This window comes from Phyllostomus discolor, chromosome 14 (genome assembly GCF_004126475.2).
Source record: "Phyllostomus discolor isolate MPI-MPIP mPhyDis1 chromosome 14, mPhyDis1.pri.v3, whole genome shotgun sequence".
Classification (NCBI taxonomy): Eukaryota; Metazoa; Chordata; class Mammalia; order Chiroptera; family Phyllostomidae; genus Phyllostomus; species Phyllostomus discolor.
This window is the reverse complement of record NC_040916.2, coordinates 17884010-17903507: the sequence shown is the minus strand read 5'-3', so window position 1 is coordinate 17903507 and position 19498 is coordinate 17884010. Positions and strand designations below refer to the sequence as shown.

Here is a 19498-nt window from a genome sequence, read left to right as displayed (position 1 = left end):
AGCTCCCAGTCAGGGAGGTGGTAGCTTGGAGGGGCGGGGGGCGGCGGAGTTCAGGTGGAAGTCCGTTGTAGCGGAAGTGTAGGGGTGGGGGGCGGCGGGAGGTAAGCTTGGGGTGAGATTCTGGGAGGCCCCGGGGGCGGTGAGCTGGACATTGTTCCTTGGCAGTGCGGAGTCATGGAAGAGTTTTGGGGAATGACGTGATCAGATCAGAATGATGCCGCAGAGAAGTAAGCAGAGTGGCAGCAAGGAAGACGGTTGCAGAATGAAAAGGCTGAGCGTGCAGTGAGGACGGGCGGGGCGGTTACAGCAGGCCGGAGCGTGGAGGCCGGCCCCGGGCTAGACAAGGCGGCGGGCCCAGGGGACTGTTAAAGCGGTGGACGAAGGTCAGATCCGACGGACTGGGTGGGGGCTGTGGGAGAGGGCAGCGCTGGCCTGGGTGGCGGAGGAGGACGATCCCTGGGTGAGCTGAGAACACAGCTGGAGAAACAGGTTGGGGGCGGGGTGACTCAGGCCTGGAAACGGGGGTGTGGCCCCGACACCTGTGCAGAGGGCTCAAGGCCAAATCGTCGAGACAAAGTAGACCACATTGGCAAGGGAGACACACAGTAGGTCTGTTTGTGCCTTTGCTCATTTGTCCACCCACTCATCCAAAAGCCCCTCATTGGTGACCGTGCCTCCCTGGGCTTTTGACAGAGACGAGTCTCTCCTCTGACATGTGTCCATAGGAGAGACTGTGGGCAGGAGACGGTGAGGGCTCTGGGCCTGGGGCAGGGTCAAGGGCGAGACGGGGACCAGGGCGAGGGGCAGGCCATCAAGGTGGCGGGGAAGGCCCGGTCAGTGTCAGGCAAACCAGGTGAGGATGGTGACATGAAGACAAAGAAGGGGGGGTGCCAGGAAATGAGGCACACACACAAAAAGGGGCCACCTCGGCCAGGGGGGAAAGCAGGCAGGTAACACCAGACACTGCAGCAAGAGCACAGAGGCCATTGGATTGGCCGAAGAGGGCGTCGGCGGAGTGGTGGGGTCGTGGGCTGCAGCAGGCAGGCTGGTGGTGGGCGTGGAGAGAAGGGAGGTCGAAGCAGTGACGCAGACTCTGCCGGGGGTGTTCGGCCACACAGGGACCGGGCCGTGGGAGAGCTGGAGAGAGAAGAAGGGCCACTCGCTGTTCCTGTTCTCCTTCCCTTACTGTCCTTTTATTCTTTTTTTTTTTTTTATGTTTTATTTATTTTTAGAGAGCAGGGAAGGGAGGGAGAAAGAGAGAGAGAAGCACTAATGTGTAGTTGCCTCTCACACACCTTCTACTGGGGACCTGGCCTGCAACCCAGGCACATGCCCCGACTGGGAGTGGAACTGGTGGCGACCCTTTGGTTCGCAGGCTGGCTCTCAGTCTACTGAACCACAGCAGCCAGGGCCCTTACCGGGCCCTCATAACCTTTCTTTAAAAAAGAAAAACAAACAAACAAACTTCAATCAGGAGGATTTGCATCTATTTGTAGGCACAGGAAGGAGACAGCGGAAGAAGGAAAGAGGAACGAGATGAATTGATAAGAAAAGGTTCCTAAAGGGCAAGAGGTATGGGAGCCAGTGCTGGGCTGGGGACGTGGTTCTGGAAGGTGCTAGGAAGGCTGGGTGGGAGCAGAGGTAGCTCGAAGGAGGTGGGGCCTGCCTCTGGATTGCCCCCCTGCCCACATTGCCCTTGGCCATTCTCGCTAACCGAGGCTGCCTTTTTTTTTTTTTTTTAACATAACATTGGTATGTACCAGTATGTAAGCTTCAGGTGCTCAGCATTATAACGGAGGCTGCCTTTTGATGGATGCAGTGCCAGCCTCTTTTAATAAGGGCCTGGGCGACCCACCGGCTGGTGGGGAAGAGTCGCCGTGTTGCTCTGCAGTAACTGAACACGGCCGCCGTGGCCGCGGGAGAGCTGCCCCGTGTCAGGGTGCGTGGTGTCAGGGGCCGCTCCTCGGCTGTGGGACACGCCGGGGTCTATTCTCTCTGCAGAAACGGGCGCCATCGCCGCGGGTCACTGTTCTGTTCTGTAAGGATCATCCTCTGGGATGTTGATCGTGAGCGAAGCAAGCGGCAAAGAGCCACATTTTTTATTTTGTGTCTGAGAAACGACGTCAGTGCAAAAATGCCTTAGTGCTCGTTTCCTGCGTGATCTGTGTCACCGTCCGAGGCGTTTGTCATCGCTTTGACAGGCATTAGAGGCTGACACATGATTTCGTTAATTCCAAACCGTGTTCAGTTGCTGCAAAGAGCCCCGTTATTAGCATGTAAATGTATGGGGCGTGCATCAGTGGACGGCTTTCACCCAGAGTAAAAGTTCGTGTTAATCGCTCCAAAAACAGACTACAGTGGTGAGCAGCATCAGGGCCCCAGTGAGGCCCCAGGGAGCAGGAGGGGGTGCAGGGGGTGGGGGGATGGTTGGCCTCTCTGCACCTCTGTTCCTTGGGTGAGCAACGGGGCAGGTGGCCTCCTCGGGGTTCAAGTTTTCCACCCACAAAGGGCTGAACGAACAGGTGCCCGGTGGCCTGTGTTTCCCAGTGTTCTAGAGAGAGGAGCAAGGGGAGGGCGCGAAGATGGTGATGGTGACGATGCTATGGGTAATACCTGGTGACCCCTTACATGGCGTGTCCCGGGCACCACGCTAAGCACTTCAGATGCATCGTCATCGGGCCCTCACAGCAGCTCTTCCAGGCGGGTGGCGTCATCCTCGCTTTAAAGATGAGATGGTTCAGAGGGTTAGTGGCTGCCCCCAGCGCACAGCCGGGCTTCAGCAGAGCCGGGCTTCGAGCCCAGGTCTGGTGCACCCCAGGGGCCGCACACTGCCACCAGCGTGGGACGGGGCCGGAAGGCCACGCTGTGGGAGGCAGAGGCCAAAGGTAGCCCCAGTGGCCCCGAGGTGAGAGACCTCAGGAAGAGCCCTCTTTCCGGCCCGTGGGCTCTTGGCCAGGCAGTTAAGTGGCTGCCCGTCAGCCCTGTGGCCTCCTGAGCCCGCGAGAGCACAGGCCAGAGCTCTGGCAGCTCTCCCGCCACTTGGGCAGAAGCCCAGATTCCGAGGGCTTGTCCTCCGTTCTGTCCGTCCTCTCGCCCGAGGAGTGACAGGCGGGGCCAGGAGGGCCATGTGGATGGGAGAAGGGGTAGGCTGTGCGTTAGACTGGTCCGTCTGTAACAAGACCTGTTTCTGCGGAGGCTCAGGCCCGCCCGTCAGTAGGACTGAGCGGGAACAGCTGTGGAGCCAGGCAGGGAGCTCTCAGTGGACAGAGGCAGCAGCCTCTGAGCCCCCTTCCCGAGATGAGAACCAGGACAGATGGCCTCCGAGGGTGGCTGACGTTTCCCCGGGGCTGGGGGCGGGGGTGTTTGAAGTGACTTCACTTTACTTTTTCAGATGGGTCTGCAAGGGAAAATAGCGGTGGTCTTCACATTCATTCACACAATACATATTTTCCCGTCACATTCATTCATACAATAAATATTTTCCCATCCTTACGTGCTGGCTCTGGGGCTTTGTAGAAACGGTCCATCTCCCGCCAGGTGTCTGAGCTGCTGCCTCCAGCCCCCCTAGGTCCTTAGAGCTGTGGGATTAGGGGCTGGAAGCGAGGGCAGTGGGGAGAGGAGGCAGGGCCCAGCCCCAGGCCCAGCAAACCGCCCCCCATTCTGATTCTCCACGTGGAAAAAGGAAGGCTCACCAAAGTCAAGTTCTGCGCCCAGAGCACACCACCCCCTCCCGTGCAGGAAGCAGCTGGGTCTACACGCAGCGCCAGGTGGCAGCGTGCCCTGCGTTCCGCTGCACGCGCCGCTGACTCTTGCCTTTGTGTTTTTTTCAGTTCTTCAAGGCCTTTTCCAAGACTGGCCCGGGAACGGCACTGTCAGGTGGGTGTCCTGGCCTGTGGGCATCCTGGCGTCTTCCTCTCCCTGCCTCCCCCTTTCCCCTGGGTTTCTTCTGCCGGGTGGAAGTGCAGTGGCAGCGGCGGAGGGATGCTCGGTGCAGGGATGCTCGGCGGAGGGATGCGCGCCCCAGCGGATCGGTGCTTTCCCGGCTGCCCTTCTCGGCCAGGTGGGAAGGTGCCTTCAGCAGAGCGAGGCTGGGAAGCCTTTCCATGTTGGTCCATCCAGGGTCCTGGGAGTGGAGGGAGTCGCTATGTTCCCAGACGCACCCTTTGCGTCAGGGGCTGGCAGCCGGAGGGGCAGACCAGAGAGCCCCTGGGGGAGCCCTCCTGGGCCCAGGCCCCAGGGACTCTTTCCTGCCTACCCCTCCCCCCTCAGGGAGGGGCCCCCTGCGTAGCTCAGGGCTGCGAGTGCAGGGGAGGACTGACCGCGCTGTGCTGCTCTCGGAGCTGGCAGCCCTGCGCCCGTGGCTTCTGTGAGTGAAGCTGACAGAATCCCTTCTGCTGCTGTCCTCACGCCCCTGCCCGTGTCCGTCTTCGTCTACAGTGGCTGGTGCGGATGTGAATACGCTGCGGGAGAGGCTCATCGATGCGCTGGAGACCCACAGTGTCACATGGCCCCCCGCCTGCCCCCCACTGGAGCCTGTCAGGTACTGCAGACTGGGGCGGGCGGGGTGCAGTGGTGGGCCAGGGTCACAGGCCTGGAGGCGAGAGGGTGGTGGGCACAGCAGGGAAGGGGGCCCAGGCTGGTTCTTCCTGTTGCCTTTGGGGCAGACGTCTCCGTGGGCCAGAGGGCTCCCTGTTGCTGGAGGTCTGGTCCAGGAGCCGGTTTCCTGGGGCTGACTGGCAGGTGCGAGGACCTATCCCACCAGGTGGGAAGGAAAAGGGGCAGGGGCTCTTAGGTCATGACCTGCTGCTGCCTCTCACACCTGTGCCCAGGAACGGTTGGGGATACAGTAGAATTTCAGGTGATCTAACCCAGAGGGCAGTGGGAGAGGGGGCATGGGTTGGGTGGAGGAGGTCAAAGACCATTTAGAGGAAAGGGTGCGGGACCAGGGAGAGGAAAGCCGCATCTCTGAAGAGTGAAGGTGGCCATTGTTTTCTGAGCAAAGGCTGTGTCCCGGGGTGGAGGGTGTGACTGTGTCCCGTGCTGCAGAGGGTCAGACACGGTGGCTGGTGTCCCGTATCCGCCAGCCAGCCAGGCTTCCGGGATTGCCTCCTTTCTAAGAAAACGGGGTGCTGAAAATGCACCGGGAGGGGTGTGAGAAAGTGAGAGACAGGGTCACTGAGAAAGGGAAGAAGTGAGCAGCAGGGAACAGGTGGGCCGGCAGCACAGATGCCTGTGCCAGAGCGGTGGGCGCCAGGGTGGTGGGCGCCAGGGCAGATGCCTCTTTTCTCCCATGACTGGGGTGCGCCCTGGGCCCCCACCTCTCAGGCACACCCGTGTGTGCTGCCGCTGGGCTGGGCTCCGGCGCTGGCCCCACGGTGCGCCTTCTGTGTAGAGGCGATCCCTGCACGTCACTGGGCCCAGCAGAGGAGGCTAGGTCTTCAGGTTGGGGGTAAGGAAGATGCAGTCCCCCAGCGCGACCTCGCCCTTTGAAGCACGTGTGATGATGTTCTGCTGTCAAGTAGAGTAAGGAGACCAGTCATTTTTGTGTTACGCAGTGATTTTCTGTTGAAACTTTGAGTTACAAAAACAGTGGGTACCTTAATTCTCCGATTTGGGGGCATACTAACATTTGCCACCTTTTGAATTTCCACCTGGGCTCTGGGCCTCAGTTTCCTCATCTTAAAATAAGAAGGTTGGATTAGATAGCTTCCACAGGCTCCTGTACCCGGGACTTTCTGAGGCTTCAGTTCCCCTTTCATGCCTCCTCCAGGACAGGAGAAGGCAGACCTCCCACGTGGCAGCGACTCGCTTCGGAGCAAGGCTGGCATCTGGCGGGCACTTGCCACCCGTCTCGCAGGGAGCCAACGCCGCCCACATTCCCCAAGCCTGGGCCTTCCCCGGAACACAGAGACAAGTGGTCTCCAAATGGCCCTTCCCTGTCCTCCTCCCCAAGCCACCTCCTACTCACTTCTCCCTCTTAAAGAGACAGGACGGCAGAGCACATCAAGCGGGTGGGTGAGATGGAGACCCAGGGTTAGGTCAGGGGCACCGTGCTCAGAGCCTGAGGGTTTCGCTGCCTCCCACTAGAAGGCAGGCGGGGGTGACCGCCCCGGAGCCTAGAGCAGAGGGATTTGTGCGGCTGTGCTTGCAGGACTGTGGCAGCTGGGGTGGCCAGCCGTGTTGCTTCATTCCCACTGGCAGTGGGGTGACTGCCAGCCTTGTCTCTTGCAGGCTGGAGGAGATTAATGGATTCTTTGCAAGAAACGACGAAGATCACCTGGCCCTGATCTTTGAAAGGGAAGGCTCCTACCTGGGCAGAGAGGTGAGCCGCCCTCCAGGTCCTTGTAACTCCTGGATAGCCCTTGGGAGAGAGCCCGGTGAGGTTAGGAGCGGGGCTGTTGCGGGAAATCCTGGAATCTGTCCCTGCACTTCTGAGCCCAGCACAGGCCTGACCCCTGCTGGGAGAAACGGGAAGTGCAGGAGCTGGATTTTTCTGTTTAAAACTTTTTTTTTCTTTTTAAAAATTGAAGTGTAATTGACATGCAATATTGTATTAGTTTCAGGTGTACAACATAATGATTTGACATGTGTATACATTTCAAAATAACCACCACAATAAGCCTAGTCACCATCGGCCACCGTACAAAGTTAATGCATTGTTACTGACTCGGCTGTACATTTCATGTCCCGTGTCTATTTTTATCCCTTTCATTGGAACCAAATTTGACGAGACCTGCTCTTTATTGGGCGTTGGATTATATTGCTGGCCCACGTAGTTGCCAGTCTTCACGGTTATCAAAGATGGTCCTGTAACATGTTGAAGATTGCACAGCCGGTGACTTGGTAGAACAGAGCTCCGAACCAGCCAGCTTGGTCCGCCCCTGGAGCCCATGTCGCATCCCCGTGGATGTGAAGAAGGGTTGGGAGGGAGGTGACATCAGAGGTCGCTCAGCCCCACATGAGGGAAGAGGGTCCCCGACCATGAGATGAGGCAGATGGCGGAAGCCGGCGGCCGTGGGGCTCCACTCCGTCACTCGTCTCGTGTGTCCTGGTCGGGTTCCCCACTGTTCTGAGCCTTGCGTCCCTGTCTTTGAGGTTGTGACAGTCACCGAGCTGCAGCGTGCCGTCGGGGAGGCCAAGTGAGGCTGTGTAGGCGCAGGGCCTGGGCGCATAGCTGGCTCGGAGCAGGTGCTGTGTAACCGTCCAGTCCCCGGCCTGATGCAGACACCGGCCCTTCCCCCGCTGGCTTGTGGGCCGCTCCAGGCCACGCGTGGGCTCCTCCCAGATGCACAGGTGGCACCGGCCGGTGCGTGGGAGGAGTCCCAAGGCAGTGCAAGGGGACAGAAGCGACCTGGGAGTGGGGACGAAATTAAACACCGCTCACTGTTGCCCTGTGCAGCTTCCCCCTGAAACTCACCGAGCTCTGCTGAGAGCTCTGGGCCGTCTCCAGGCCCCAGCGCCCTGAGAGGGGAAACACAGGCAGGTGGGGAGGGGATGCGGGACTTTGCCGAGGAGAGCCCCACGGTCCCAGGGTCCCAGGGCAGGCCTGGGGTCATGGCTGCCCACGAAGAAGTGACGGATAACTGTTCACTGGAATCAGCTCTTCCCCCACTGTCCCCCAAGTCCCCTGAGTAACCAGGGACGGGTGCCCCTGCCGACTGCCCATGTGGAGGTTCTCAAGGGCGACGACTAGTTTGAGAGGCAGCGGGGCACGGTGGGCGAGGGCGCAGGCTCTGCAGCCTGCGCAGGCGTGGGCTAGCCGCGTGGCCTGGAGACACGATTTCACCTCAAAGCCTCCGTGTCTTCATTGACCGTGGTTTTATTTTTTTAAACGAATACTTATGTACCTACTATTTGCTAGTCATTGTTATGAACACTTCTGTAAAATTAACCCATTTGGGTTGGTATTGTTGTTAGAATTCTGCAAGTGAGGCGGTCAAGTTGGGGGAGGTTCCAGCCCAGCAGCCCTTGCGACCCGCACCGCCTCGCTTGGCCTGTGGCTGCTGCTAGTTCCCGCTTCACAGTGTTACTCTGAGGGTTACGTGAAGCAGTCTAGACACAGCACATAATACGTGCTCAATAAACATTAGCTGGTCTTCCTTTTCCCCTTCCTGATTCTTTTTTAAAAAAATTTATTTATTTTTAGTTTTATAGAGAGGGGAAGGGAAGGAGAGGGGGAGAGAAACATCAATGTGTGGTTGTGTCTCACACATCCCCAACTGGGGACCTGGCCTGCATCCCAGGCATGTGCCCTGACTGGGAATCGAACTGGCAACTTTTTGGTTCTCAGACCTGCGCTCAGTCCACTAGCTACACCAGCCGGGGCATCCCCTTTCTATTTCTTTCTAAAAATAAAAGCATTGTGGCTGACTTGGTATGTTTTTGTGACTTGGGATAGAGATAGAAAACCTTATAAGAGTAAAAGGAACCCGCATTTTATTATGCCTTCTGCAAACTGCTTTCATGGGGAAGGAAACGATACCAGCTGGGACTGCCCCGGGAGAGTCGGGGTGTGTGGCGCGCACAGCTCCATGTTGGGCCGAGTCTGGCCCTCAAGCCCTCGGGGTGGATGCGGCTGGCGGCTCGGACTCGTCACAGCAGTCTGTGGTTACCGGAAAGGTTGAGAAAGGACGAGGCCCTGCCGGCCCCCGACGTCCGACTGTCTCTGCAGGTGACCCTGGACCTGTCCCAGCGCAAAGGCATCGCGGTGCGCAGGGTCCTGAGCACGGAGGGCGACGTGGTGAGCAAGTTTGGTGTCACTGACTTCCCGTCGTGCTACCTGCTGTTTCGGAACGGTTCAGTCTCCCGGGTTCCTGTGTGAGTGCGGGGTCTCTCCGCCCCACCCCGTCTCCCCCCTCCCCGTGTGTGTCCTTTCTTCCTGCCCAGAGAGCCTGCTGCAGTGTCACGGGGCGGGGGTGGGGGCACTAACGGGTCCTTTCTCCTGCGAAGCTTCTGAGGAGCCCTTGGGCTGGCGAGCAGCGCCCTCTGCAGGACAAGCAGTCGGCCGGTGGGGTTTGGGACGATGTCTGTACTGCCAGGGACGGCCCGGGACCCTGCCCTCGGGGCCCAGCCCAGGGGTCCTGCCTCAGGCCCCTGGCACGCCCAGCTCGGTGCTCCGGCCCCATCCCCACTGCAGCCCTGGCCCCGTTCCCCGTCCGTGTCTGTTCAGACAGACTCACTGGCAGGCTGCAGCCCGGGCACTCACGCAAATCTGCCTGACCCTCCCTCCCGTTGGTCTTCTAATTGCAGAAAAGTTCATTAGGAGCCAGACAATAGCTGGTTCCAAAATGCCAAGAGAAAACAATCAGGCCAGCCGCAGCCCCCTGTCAGGCTCCCGCTGCTGAGTGGCCCATGAATGGCGCCAGATGGTGCCTCAGTGCCCTCCCTGGGCAGGTGATTGATGCCCGGGTGGCCCTGCTGCGGCTCAGGGCCCGGAGAGCAGGGCCGGCCAGAGGTGCCCAGGGAGCTGTTCCTCTGGCCACTGGGGCCACCGTGCCCTGAGGCTGGGCAGGGCTGCCCCATCACCAGCCCGGGCCAGACCTTGTCAGAGCCTTTTGCTGGGAGAGGGAAGAATGATGGCCGTGGGGGACAGGGGGCCTCACTTCCTGTACAGGTCCCAAGAATGTGGTCCTGGAGGGGAGAAGCGCCACTGTTCCCTCCCTGGGAGCTGGTGGCCGGGGAATTGTCCGTGCCGAGGCTGCTTCCGAGCCATCTGTTCCTCGGTAAACCCCGGGCCAGGACAGCTCCCCCGGGGGCCCCGCCACCCTGGCTCTAGTCCTTGAGTCCCTGCCTCCCTGGGGCCCTGACCAGGACACGCCTCCCGCCCTCGAGAGCACCCCTTCTGCCAGGAGAGAGAAGGAAATCAAAAGGATTTGAGAGTTTGAGTGGTTTCTTTGTTGCCGTTTTGTGAAAATTGCACATTGAACTCCCTGACTTCCATGGGGAGCGCTGTCCCTCCGGCACCTCAGCACCTCAGAGTGAGGAGGACAGCTGCCACTTCGCACCTGCGTTGGGTGGGAGGTGGGGGGTCGCCATCCTGTCCCTGGGCAGGGCTAGTGCTGTCCCCGGAGGGGCTCTGTCTCTCCCTCCAGGGCCGGTGAGCGGCTTTTCCAGGTGGGGGTTTGGCCTCAGGCAGGGGCCCTGGAGGCTTCCCATGGGTGAACAGTGACAGGAAAGGTTAAGGTGTGGCGTGGGCACCTGGCTGTGACCTCACTGAGGATGCGGCCAGACCAAGTGCTGACATTTCTTAATACACGTGTCCATCCGGTGAGCCCGCCTCTCCCCATAGGCGCTCGCTCACCGCCTGTCCTCTCTGCCCTCTGCCCTCGCAGGCTTATGGAATCCAGGTCCTTCTACACTGCTTACCTGCAGAGGTTTTCTGGGGCCACCCGGGAGGAGGCCCAGACCACGGTTGCGCCCACCACTGCTCATACGGTGGCTCCCACCGCGTGGAAAGTCGCAGACCGGTAAGGCTGCTCTCATTTTCCTCTCCCCTTCCCTACCCAGGCCTCCCCTCTGCTCACAGATGCCCCCTTCCTACCACACTCGGTCCCTTGTCGGGGGCCGAGCTCACACCATCCTGAGCCCTGACCCTCCAAGGGCTGGCCTTGGCCTTGGGGGCCCCCAGCTGCCGGCCCGTGCCCGGGAGAGCCCTGGACTTGGGAGCGGCAGCCTCTCCTCGTGCCTTCTGTGACGGAACGAGCACCTGCCAGTGCCCACGTTCCCGAAGCTGAACCGTGTCCGCAAACAAGTGGGATCGGCTTAAATGACAGTGTGTGGCCTCCAAGCCAGCTTCCCACTCACACAGTGGGTTCTTCAGCAAAGAGTTTTGAGTGCCTACTGCGTGCTAGGCGTCGTGAATAGGGATCGCACAGGGCAGTGGGCAGGGTCCCTGCCCACACAGTCCCTCACGGCATCCCTTCCAGGGAAGCACCCCGCTGCACTTGAACGTCTCTGGTGCCGGGGAGCTCACTGCTTTTTGAGGTCGCCTGTGCCCTTGTGCTCAGCTGCAAGTGCGAGAAAGCTACTCTTCTCCCCGAGGCTCCGCTTTGAGGCTCTGCACTGGTGGTGGAATTCCTGCTTTTTAGGGGGAGGGAGTCAAGGCCATCAGCCTCTTTCTTGTGCTGGCATCCAGCAGCATTCCAGGTGGGGTTGGCTGATGGGCAGCTCGGAGCTGCACAGGAGGACTGGAGGAAAGCTGTCTGACTTCTGGGAGGAATCTGCATCCTAGCCCGAGGGACTCTAAGGGTAGAAGGTGCTAATGGAGAGAGTTTCTGTGAATCAGGAGAGAAGGAAAGAGAGACTTAGGAGGTTGGAATGGTCGTTAGGATCATTGAGTATGTGACTATTCACACCCCTCAGACTGTAATAGCTCACACTGACCACCCTCGGGTGCCAGGCTCTGTGCGGGGCACCCGCCTTCTGCACGTTCTCTCTCAGCCGTGAGGCCACTCGGCAGGCAGAACACGCGTGTGGAGAGGTGAACTGGGCCCAGGGAGCGGAGAGGGGGCTTTGCCACAAGAGCGAGTGCAGGTGGTCACAGTGCCCGCCCCGTTAGCCCACCTTGTTGGCGCCCTACAACTGTGAGACCCCTGAGGCCCCCAGAGGTAGACGGACTTGGCCCAGCCCCCAGAGCTGGCTCCCCGAAGAGCGGAGGCCAGAACTTGGGTCTTGGGAGGTGGCTGGAGACACGGCCAGCACTCGGGGAGCCCTTCCCGTCAGAGCCCTGAGCCCAGACCCCTAGTGGGCATCTCGGGGTGGAGCGGCCCGCCGGGAGCCTGCACCCTTCCCTCGGGGCTGGTGAGCCTAGGAGGTGCGAGTGGGAGCCCAGCCCCACACCCGAGGCCTGGCAGCTGGGAGGATAGCAGCCCCCCAACGATGCACACACCACCCCACTCCTGCCCCCCTGCTGTGCCCAGGTTTTTCCGGAGCCACGTGGTGGGTGGGGACGCTCCTGTTGGTCTCTGTCTGTCTCTGGGGGCCTTTGCTCAGAACTGAGGATAAAACTCACTCTCCCTCTGGTGGCCTGATGAAAACACTGTTAATACGTCATGGGAGGGGCTGGCCTGGGCCCGCCAGGGGGACCCTGCTCCATGCTGCTGGCGGGGGGGGGGGGGGGGGGTGCATTTGTGCTCTTGTTTAGTCCTCTCAGCTGCCTACCTGGGAGCAATGTACTATTCTCCCCATCCTACAGATGAGGCCCAGAGAAGTTAAGCAATATACCCAAGGTCACAGTTACTAGCAGAGCCAAGCGACAACTTGTAGGACTCTGGGACTGCCAGCGTCTCCCCGTTGAGCCCTGGCTGCCCGCCCAGGTTAATACCCTGCCCGGTGGTTAATACCCTGTCTCTCTCTGCTCCCCTCCGGGTCCGCAGCTCCAGGATCTACATGGCTGACCTGGAATCTGCGCTGCACTACATCCTGCGGGTGGAAGTGGGCAAGTTCTCCGTCCTGGAGGGGCAGCGCCTGGTGGCCCTGAAGAAGTTCATGGCAGTCCTGGCGCAGGTGAGCAGGGCCCTGGCCCCGCTGTCCGGGCGGCTCCACCGGGGGTCAGTGTGTGGCCCAGCCTGGCGGGGTCGGTCGGCCCGCCCCTCCCTCAGGAGCTTGTGGTCCAGCCCCACGGCGTTCTGGGCCACGTGGGCTGCTGCCCTGCAGCCTCAGCCACGCCCCACACCGGCCGGCACTGCCAGGGTCAGCCCTGTGCCGTGGGCGTGGGCGGGACGGGCCCGGTGCCCTGGGATGACCGGCTCTGCCTGCCCTTGTGCACCTTGGAGCAAGCCTGGTGCGTGGGCTCCCACTCCCTGCCATGGCCGCGGGAAGCAGGGCCCATGGGTGCCACAGTGGAGGGAAGGAGCCTTTTCTGCGCCTCCCCTGCGTGTTCCCAGACACCGAGCGGAGTCCGACCCAGGCCCTGGCTGCAGCCGGGCCCTCCTTGGTCCTTTGTAGCTTCCTGCCCACGAGGCCACTCCGGGAAGTGCAGCTGCCACAAACTGAGGGTCCGATGTGTGTCGGGCATTTAATGCTCCCAACTTTGCTGCGAGGTGGCGAGTAGGACCCCCAGCTCGGGCCCAGGGTGATCCAGGGCCTTGCCTCCTGACCCCCCAGGTGGGAGGAGGTGGGATAGAGAGTTGGACTGAGCTCTCAGGCCCCGGAGCCTGTGCCCTCTCTCTGCCACGCTCCCTGGCCCTCTCTGGGGGGGACCTGTGGTCCGCCCCCCCTCTGCACCTGCCTCCCCCTCCCTCCCCATGTCCTCTCGGGTTGCAGACTGCCTGCTGCGGGGCCCTACCTCAACCCCTGGGCCCTGGCCACCGGGGACTGCTGAGTCAGATCTGGGCTCTGGCCCCCTCCCAAGCCTCACCGCTGACTCAGCACCCTGGCTCAGAGGCCGGGTCTGAGCCTCTGGGCGCAGGTCTGCGGGCAGCTGGGGTGCTCACCTCTCGGGTGGCCTGCACCTCTCCCTCGGGAGCTGCCTGCCAGCCTGACCCTCAGCGGGGGCTGGACATGAGTTGGGGGTGCAGGACCCCCTGCCGGAAGCCAGGGCCTCAGGTGGGGACAGGGCTGGGCTCCCGGAGAGAGATGCCAGGCCCACGCAGGACTAGGAGCAGGGGGCTTGTTTGAGCCGTGCCTCGGTCCCCCGAGACTGCGGAGTGTTCCAGCGCGGCCCGTGGTTGGGCAGCCGCCCCCTGAGCAGTAATAACAGGAGCTCTGACAGGGTGCCAGGCCCTGCGAAGTGCTCTTTGTGTTTTGGCTGGTCCGTATTTCTCAGAACAAACTCCGCAGTGTGGGTGTCCTGTCCCAGGGAAGGTACTTTGTCCCAAGCCCTCTCACCCATGGGTGGCCGAGAGTCATGCAACCCGTGCCCTTGCCCCCTGCGTGTATGGGGCACTGAGACCCTGAAGGGCAATGGTGCGCCCTCTGCCCCTCAGCCCCTGGACAGTCGTGTCGGCCCTCCCCCACCCCACTCCCTGCTCTCTGGCGGGAGTGGCTGGCGGGACTGGCCACTGGGTGGCGTGTGGTCACCAGGGTTTCCCTGCTGCCCGAGGAGAGGGCGACTCCCTGTAGCCCGGAGCTCCTTCCTCCTGGAGCCGTGGCCTTGGAAGGCGGAAGGTTCCAAGTCCGAGCGCCGGGCACAGGTTGGCGAGAGAGGCTGACTGGAAGCTGTAAGTTCGTGCTGCGAGCCCCAGAGGGAGTGAGTCAAAGCCCAGGAGTCTTTCTGGCCACACCTCTCCCCGGGGGACGTGTGCAGACCAGGAGGGCTGATAGGATTGGGGAACGGTGTTCGCAGAAGGCCCGGCCGTTGGCAGGTTTTCTGCTGGGTGCTCATCGCCCCCTCCAGAGCCGTCTGCTCTCGGTGGCTGTCTTTGCTCCGGTTTTCCTCTGCACGTGTCTCGGCGCTGTCCTCCGGCCTGTCCGCTGCTGCCCCCGGGACACGTGTGCACGCGTACATGTGTGTGCACACGCATGCAAATCTGCCCCCTCCCTGGAGCCCTTGTGGCTTCCAAGTGCTGATACTAATCAGATTTGAGCCGACTTACTGTCAGAGCAGCTTTTCATGCTTCCCCAGACTGCGGGGGGGGGGGGGGGGTACCATCAGACTGGGGTCCTGGCTGGAAGCCCGGGGGCTGCCTCGTCCCCACGGGCAGTCTGTCCGTCCGTGGGATGCCAATGAAAGGCTGTCTGTCTGCCTCGCCCGGCCGGTCGGTCAGTCAGCAAGTCAGCCGCTCTGTCGGAGGGGGATCGCCTGCGGAGGGGACCGTGTGGCCCGGGGTTCCCAGCAGCCCCGGGGGGCGACCAGACGCTCAGCCATCCACCCCGGGCGGTCGGGGGGTCAGCACAGCAGCCCCAGCCTTGAGGCCTTCGGGCTCCAGCCTCTGCCCCCGCCCCACCCGCCCCCTCGCTGTACCAGGCGCCCCAGGACCCCATGAGTGTCTCGGGCAGAATGTTTTCCCACCGTGGCCCACCTCTCCCTGGGACCGGGGGCCCCTGGGGGGCGCTGTCTCATCTGCCCCCTGCACTCGTCTCCCCCTAGCACTTCCCCGGCCAGCCCCTGGTGCAGAACTTCCTGCACTCGGTGAGCGACTGGCTGAGGCGGCAGCAGAGGAAGAAGATCCCCTACGGCTTCTTTCAGACGGCCCTGGAGGACAGGAAGGAGGTGAGCTGGGCGGCAGCCAGAGCGCCTCCCCCATCTCTGTGACCCTGCGTGTTGCCCGGGGGGTGGGGGGGGTAACACTGACCTCTGACCTCCACCGACTTACATTCAGGGAGGAGTCAGTGCTCTTGGTTGGGCCCCTCCATTAATAATTAATCAATGACTATTGATTACCTTCTCTACATATATATCTTACTTAATCCCCCAACATTAGTTGAAGGTGGATGTTATCCCCATTTAGCAGATGAAGAAACGGAGGTAAAGCCCTGACTGGTCTGGCTCAGTGGGTGGGGCATCATCCTGCAAACCCAAAGGTTGCCAGTTCAATTCCCAGTCACAGCACATGCCTGGTTTGGGTTTGGTCCCCAGTAAGGGCAAGAGTGAGAAGCAACCCATCAATGTTTCCCTCTCTTCCTCCCTTACCCTTTCTCTAAATTTTATTTTTAAAAACCTAAAGAATTTTTCAAAAGAAAGAAACAGAGGTTAAGTACCTTGTCTAAACCTGGAAGCGGTTGGGCTGGGACTGAAAACCAGTCGTGAAACACCGGCTGTGAGAGCCCGTAACCACCGCCCTGGGCTGCCTCCCGGCACCTCCTGCTGCTCACTCCGCCGCCCGGCTCCTCTGGGCCTCGCCGGGCCGCCTGCCTGTGCCCGTGCTCACACCACAGTTTGCAGTGGGGGCCACCGCAGAGGGGAGAACTGGGCAGACTGGCGGGATGTCCGGGCTGGCAGGAACCTCCGGGGTCGGCCCTCATTTTACACAGGGAGAAGTCGAGGCTCGAATGAGCACGTGACTTGAGCTGTGTCCCAGGTCTCCCTTCGGATGCTCCCTTGGTGGGTGTGGCCAGAGGAAGGGAAACGCCCCCTCGAAGGGGTGGCCTGCGAGAGGGACCTCGCTGGGCTGGGTGCAGACCTCCGGGTCTCCTGGAAGCGCCTCTTCTTGCCGCCCGCCCTCCTCTCCTCTGAGCGTGCACCCCGTTCGTCTCCGTCCCTCAGGGCGCTGTGATTGCCAAGAAGGTGAACTGGGTCGGCTGCCAGGGCAGCGAGCCGCATTTCCGGGGCTTCCCCTGCTCCCTGTGGGTGCTCTTCCACTTCCTGACCGTGCAGGCCACGCGGAGAGATGTGGACCCCTCTCAGGAATCAGGTGAGTCCGCGCGACCCCAGGCCTCGGCCTGGCCCTGGCCTGCCTGCCTGCCTCCCCCGGCTCCCCGCTGTGGGCCGCCCCAACCCCCCAAAAGAGGAGCCTGCATTTGCCTCTAGACACATACAACCAGCCTGAGACCGAAGAGTGGGGCCTGGGGAAGCCACCCGGCCCCGCCCCCTGCCCCCTGCCCCCTGCCGCGGAGCCCCAGGAACTTGGGCGTGAGCTTCTCCCTGGCTTTCAGTGGAGCCCTAAGTTTGCTTTGTTTTCAGTTTTCATGAGAAACGAGTGGCTTCATGTTTACACTCCCCTGTAGAGAAAAGAACTCTGTCTACGCCACAGTTTGCATGGCTGGTACCACGCACTTGGAACCATTTTATTGCCTCCCACTGAAAAGTCATTCTCCAGGGAAGCTGGGGAGACCCCTCACGCCCAGCTGCCCTGCCCCCCCCCCCACACACTGTGCAGTGGCGCTCCACGGCCCGCCCTGCCTCCCCCGCTCAGCAACGGAAAGGGGGGCATCCAGTTCCATCCACATTTACCGGCCACGTGGGGGAGGTGGGCGGGGGGAACGTGCCAGGCCCGGGAGCCCAGGGGAAGGGGAGGGTGTCCAGAAAGAAACGAAATGCTCCCCGGTGTTGGGAAGGGTAAGGGGAGGTGAGTTATGTTGGGAATAGAAATAAAAAGGCCAGAGTGAGAGGCTACACGTGTTTATTGGAGCTTTGAAAAAAAATAATAGCTATTTGGGAAGCACTGACTTGGGCAGAAACCTACTGGAGAGTGTAGGCAGGGCCTGGTGCAAGCGGTGAGTGCTGTAGAAAGATTGCGGGGTGCAGGGAGGGCTGCAGTGGGGGGCGGGGTGGAGGCAGGGCAGCCAGGTCAGAAGCTGTGGAACTGGTTTGTCCGGGAGGGGCCCCGACAGGAGGGGAGGTGTGCACGCGGAGGACGGAAGGCAGAGGTGACAGGGCTCGGCGGTGAACTGGACGAGGAGCGTGCGTGACCTGGGACTCACTGTGGAGCCCGGAGCTGCTGGGCCTGAGCGTCCTGTGACGGTCCTACGAGCCGAGAAACGGGGAGGCCCGGGTGGGAGGGAGCAAGCAGACTGGGGGGAAGGGGACTGAGTGGCCTGTGCCCATTAGACGTCTGGATGGACGGGGGACACTGAGTCTGGAGTCCAGGGGAGAGGGTAGGGACGCGCATCTCGTGGTCGTCAGCGTGCAGATGACAGTTAAAGCTGAGGGACGGGCCGCGCCCCTTGGCGGGTGGGCCGAGCAGAGAGCCGGGGCCTGAGCCCTGGGCCCTGCAGCACCTGGACCTCTGCCCGCAGAGCAGGGCGGCCACAGAGACTACGAAGGAGCAGCCATTGCGTGCTCAAGAGGGCGCCCCAAACAGAGCGACGCCAGCAGGTGTCGTCATCGGCTGAGCGGGAGCCTCTGTGCAGCTGGGGCTGGGGCCCTGCGGCGGGAGCTGCGTCTGGGGCGCAGTGGCGAGAAGGGCCTGGTGGACTGGGCTGAAGACGGAAGGGCAGGGAAGGCACTGGAGAGGACAGGGGACACCTCGGGCGTAACGGGGGTCGCAGAAGGGATTTCGTTACTGTAGTTGTTCTTACCAGTCAGAATGATCTCACGTTAAGGGGGAAAGACATTAGTGATGCGATAACAAGAGAAGATACTTATAGGAGTAAAACCTTAAAGGAGGTGAGAAGGGATGAGGCCCAGAGCTCGAGGGCCAGCGGAGGGGGTGGGGACAGCAGCAGGGCAAACGGAGGGTGCTGGGTGGCCGGGGCAGGTGCAGGAGAAGGCACGAGCTGAGGGGCTGCAGAGGGGAGAGGCAGGGCGTGGGTGGGTGTGGGCGTGGGCCGTGGTGGCCAGCGGGTGGGAGAACAGCGAGCTGACATCCCAGGGAACGAAGGCGTGAGACTAGATTGGCCTTTGCAGGGCCGAGGGGCCGGCATTTGCAGCAGGAAGGAGAGAGTTGGGAAGCAACAGCCCGAGGCTCCTTCCCCGCCTGTGGCCCCCAGTTGTATGGAGTGTGGGAGACAGGAGGGCTTCAGCGGGACCTGGTGGGGGAGGGGCGCCTTCAGGGAGGAGCCCAGAGCAGAGAGGTGGGGGGTCTCGTTGGGTCTGGGCCGCTGGGCGTCCAGAGGGCCCGTGGGAGGGAATGGGGGGAGGGGCGGGGGAGACATTGTGGAGGATGAGCAGGCCAGGTCCAGGTGGACTGCTGGTGCCAGGCCCGAGGGAGCAGGCCCGGCGGGCAGCGAGTGGGGACGGGGGCCCGAAGCAGGTGGGAGCACGTAGGGGCGCACAGGGGTTGGGGGGCACTCTGGGCCCTGTTGCCCTCTCTGGCCGCTTCTCAAGGAGCCCGAGCGTCCTGCTGGCAGTTTGGACTCCAGTAAGTGACAAGGGCCCGGATGAGTGGCGGAGGTAAGAAACAGGTTTAGGAGGAGGTGGAGTCAGCTCTAAAGTGACCCTTGGAAGGTGGAGAAGTCGGCGAGGAGCCCCCGGGCCCCTCCTCGGATGGGCTGGGGTGGGGGCCCTTGCAGAGGTGACCGGGATGGGCCTGTGGCGGGGCCGGCAGGGACAGGCTGGCTGAAGGGCCCTGTGCGTGGCGTGTGCTCTCCCCCCAGCCAAGGCCCAGGAGGTCCTGCAGGCCATCCGCGGCTACGTGCACTACTTCTTCGGCTGCCGGGACTGCGCCGACCACTTCGAGCAGATGGCTGCCGCCTCCATGCACCGGGTGAGCAGCCGGGACGACGCCGTCCTCTGGCTCTGGTCCAGCCACAACAAGGTCAACGCCCGCCTCGCAGGTAAGGAAGGGCCTCCTCCCCGGCTGGAGTCGCCTGCAGAGGGAGGCTGGGGTGAGGAGCCGTGGAGTCTTGGACCAGCTCAGGAGGCAGGGCGCCCGTTGTCCCCCAGGAAACGCCCTGCGGGTCTTGGCGTTTCACAGCACACACAGCCTCCCACGGGCTCTGCCCACCCGCTGATGCATGTCAGTATCGTTGGACCCATTTTCCAGATGAGGAAACCGAGGCTTTGACACTCTGAGATCCTGGTCTCACCCACTTTTCCTTGCACCAGGGCCCCTCCCTCTGGCCTGTTGGGGTCCCTTTCCTGCCTCCCCGTTGTGCTGTCTGGCTCTTAGCCCCTAACTCAAACCAACCGGGAGGAGGAGAGAGCTGGGCTGTTCCACCCCCTGGGAGGGGCTCATGG

The 19498-nt window shown here is 61.7% G+C and overlaps 1 protein-coding gene across 1 annotated transcript in view; it reads left to right on the top strand.

Annotated features, from left to right (window-relative positions):
* The window catches only part of QSOX1 (quiescin sulfhydryl oxidase 1), a 35273-nt gene that overhangs the window by 12476 nt on the left and 3299 nt on the right, over nucleotides 1–19498 (top strand). Inside the window, exons 3-11 of the mRNA XM_028530950.2 lie at nucleotides 3831–3876; nucleotides 4438–4540; nucleotides 6232–6322; nucleotides 8672–8817; nucleotides 10332–10466; nucleotides 12375–12504; nucleotides 15029–15151; nucleotides 16145–16292; nucleotides 18916–19095. Coding sequence (XP_028386751.1) covers nucleotides 3831–3876; nucleotides 4438–4540; nucleotides 6232–6322; nucleotides 8672–8817; nucleotides 10332–10466; nucleotides 12375–12504; nucleotides 15029–15151; nucleotides 16145–16292; nucleotides 18916–19095 — 1102 coding nt within the window. The remainder of the gene's footprint in view (nucleotides 1–3830; nucleotides 3877–4437; nucleotides 4541–6231; nucleotides 6323–8671; nucleotides 8818–10331; nucleotides 10467–12374; nucleotides 12505–15028; nucleotides 15152–16144; nucleotides 16293–18915; nucleotides 19096–19498) is intronic.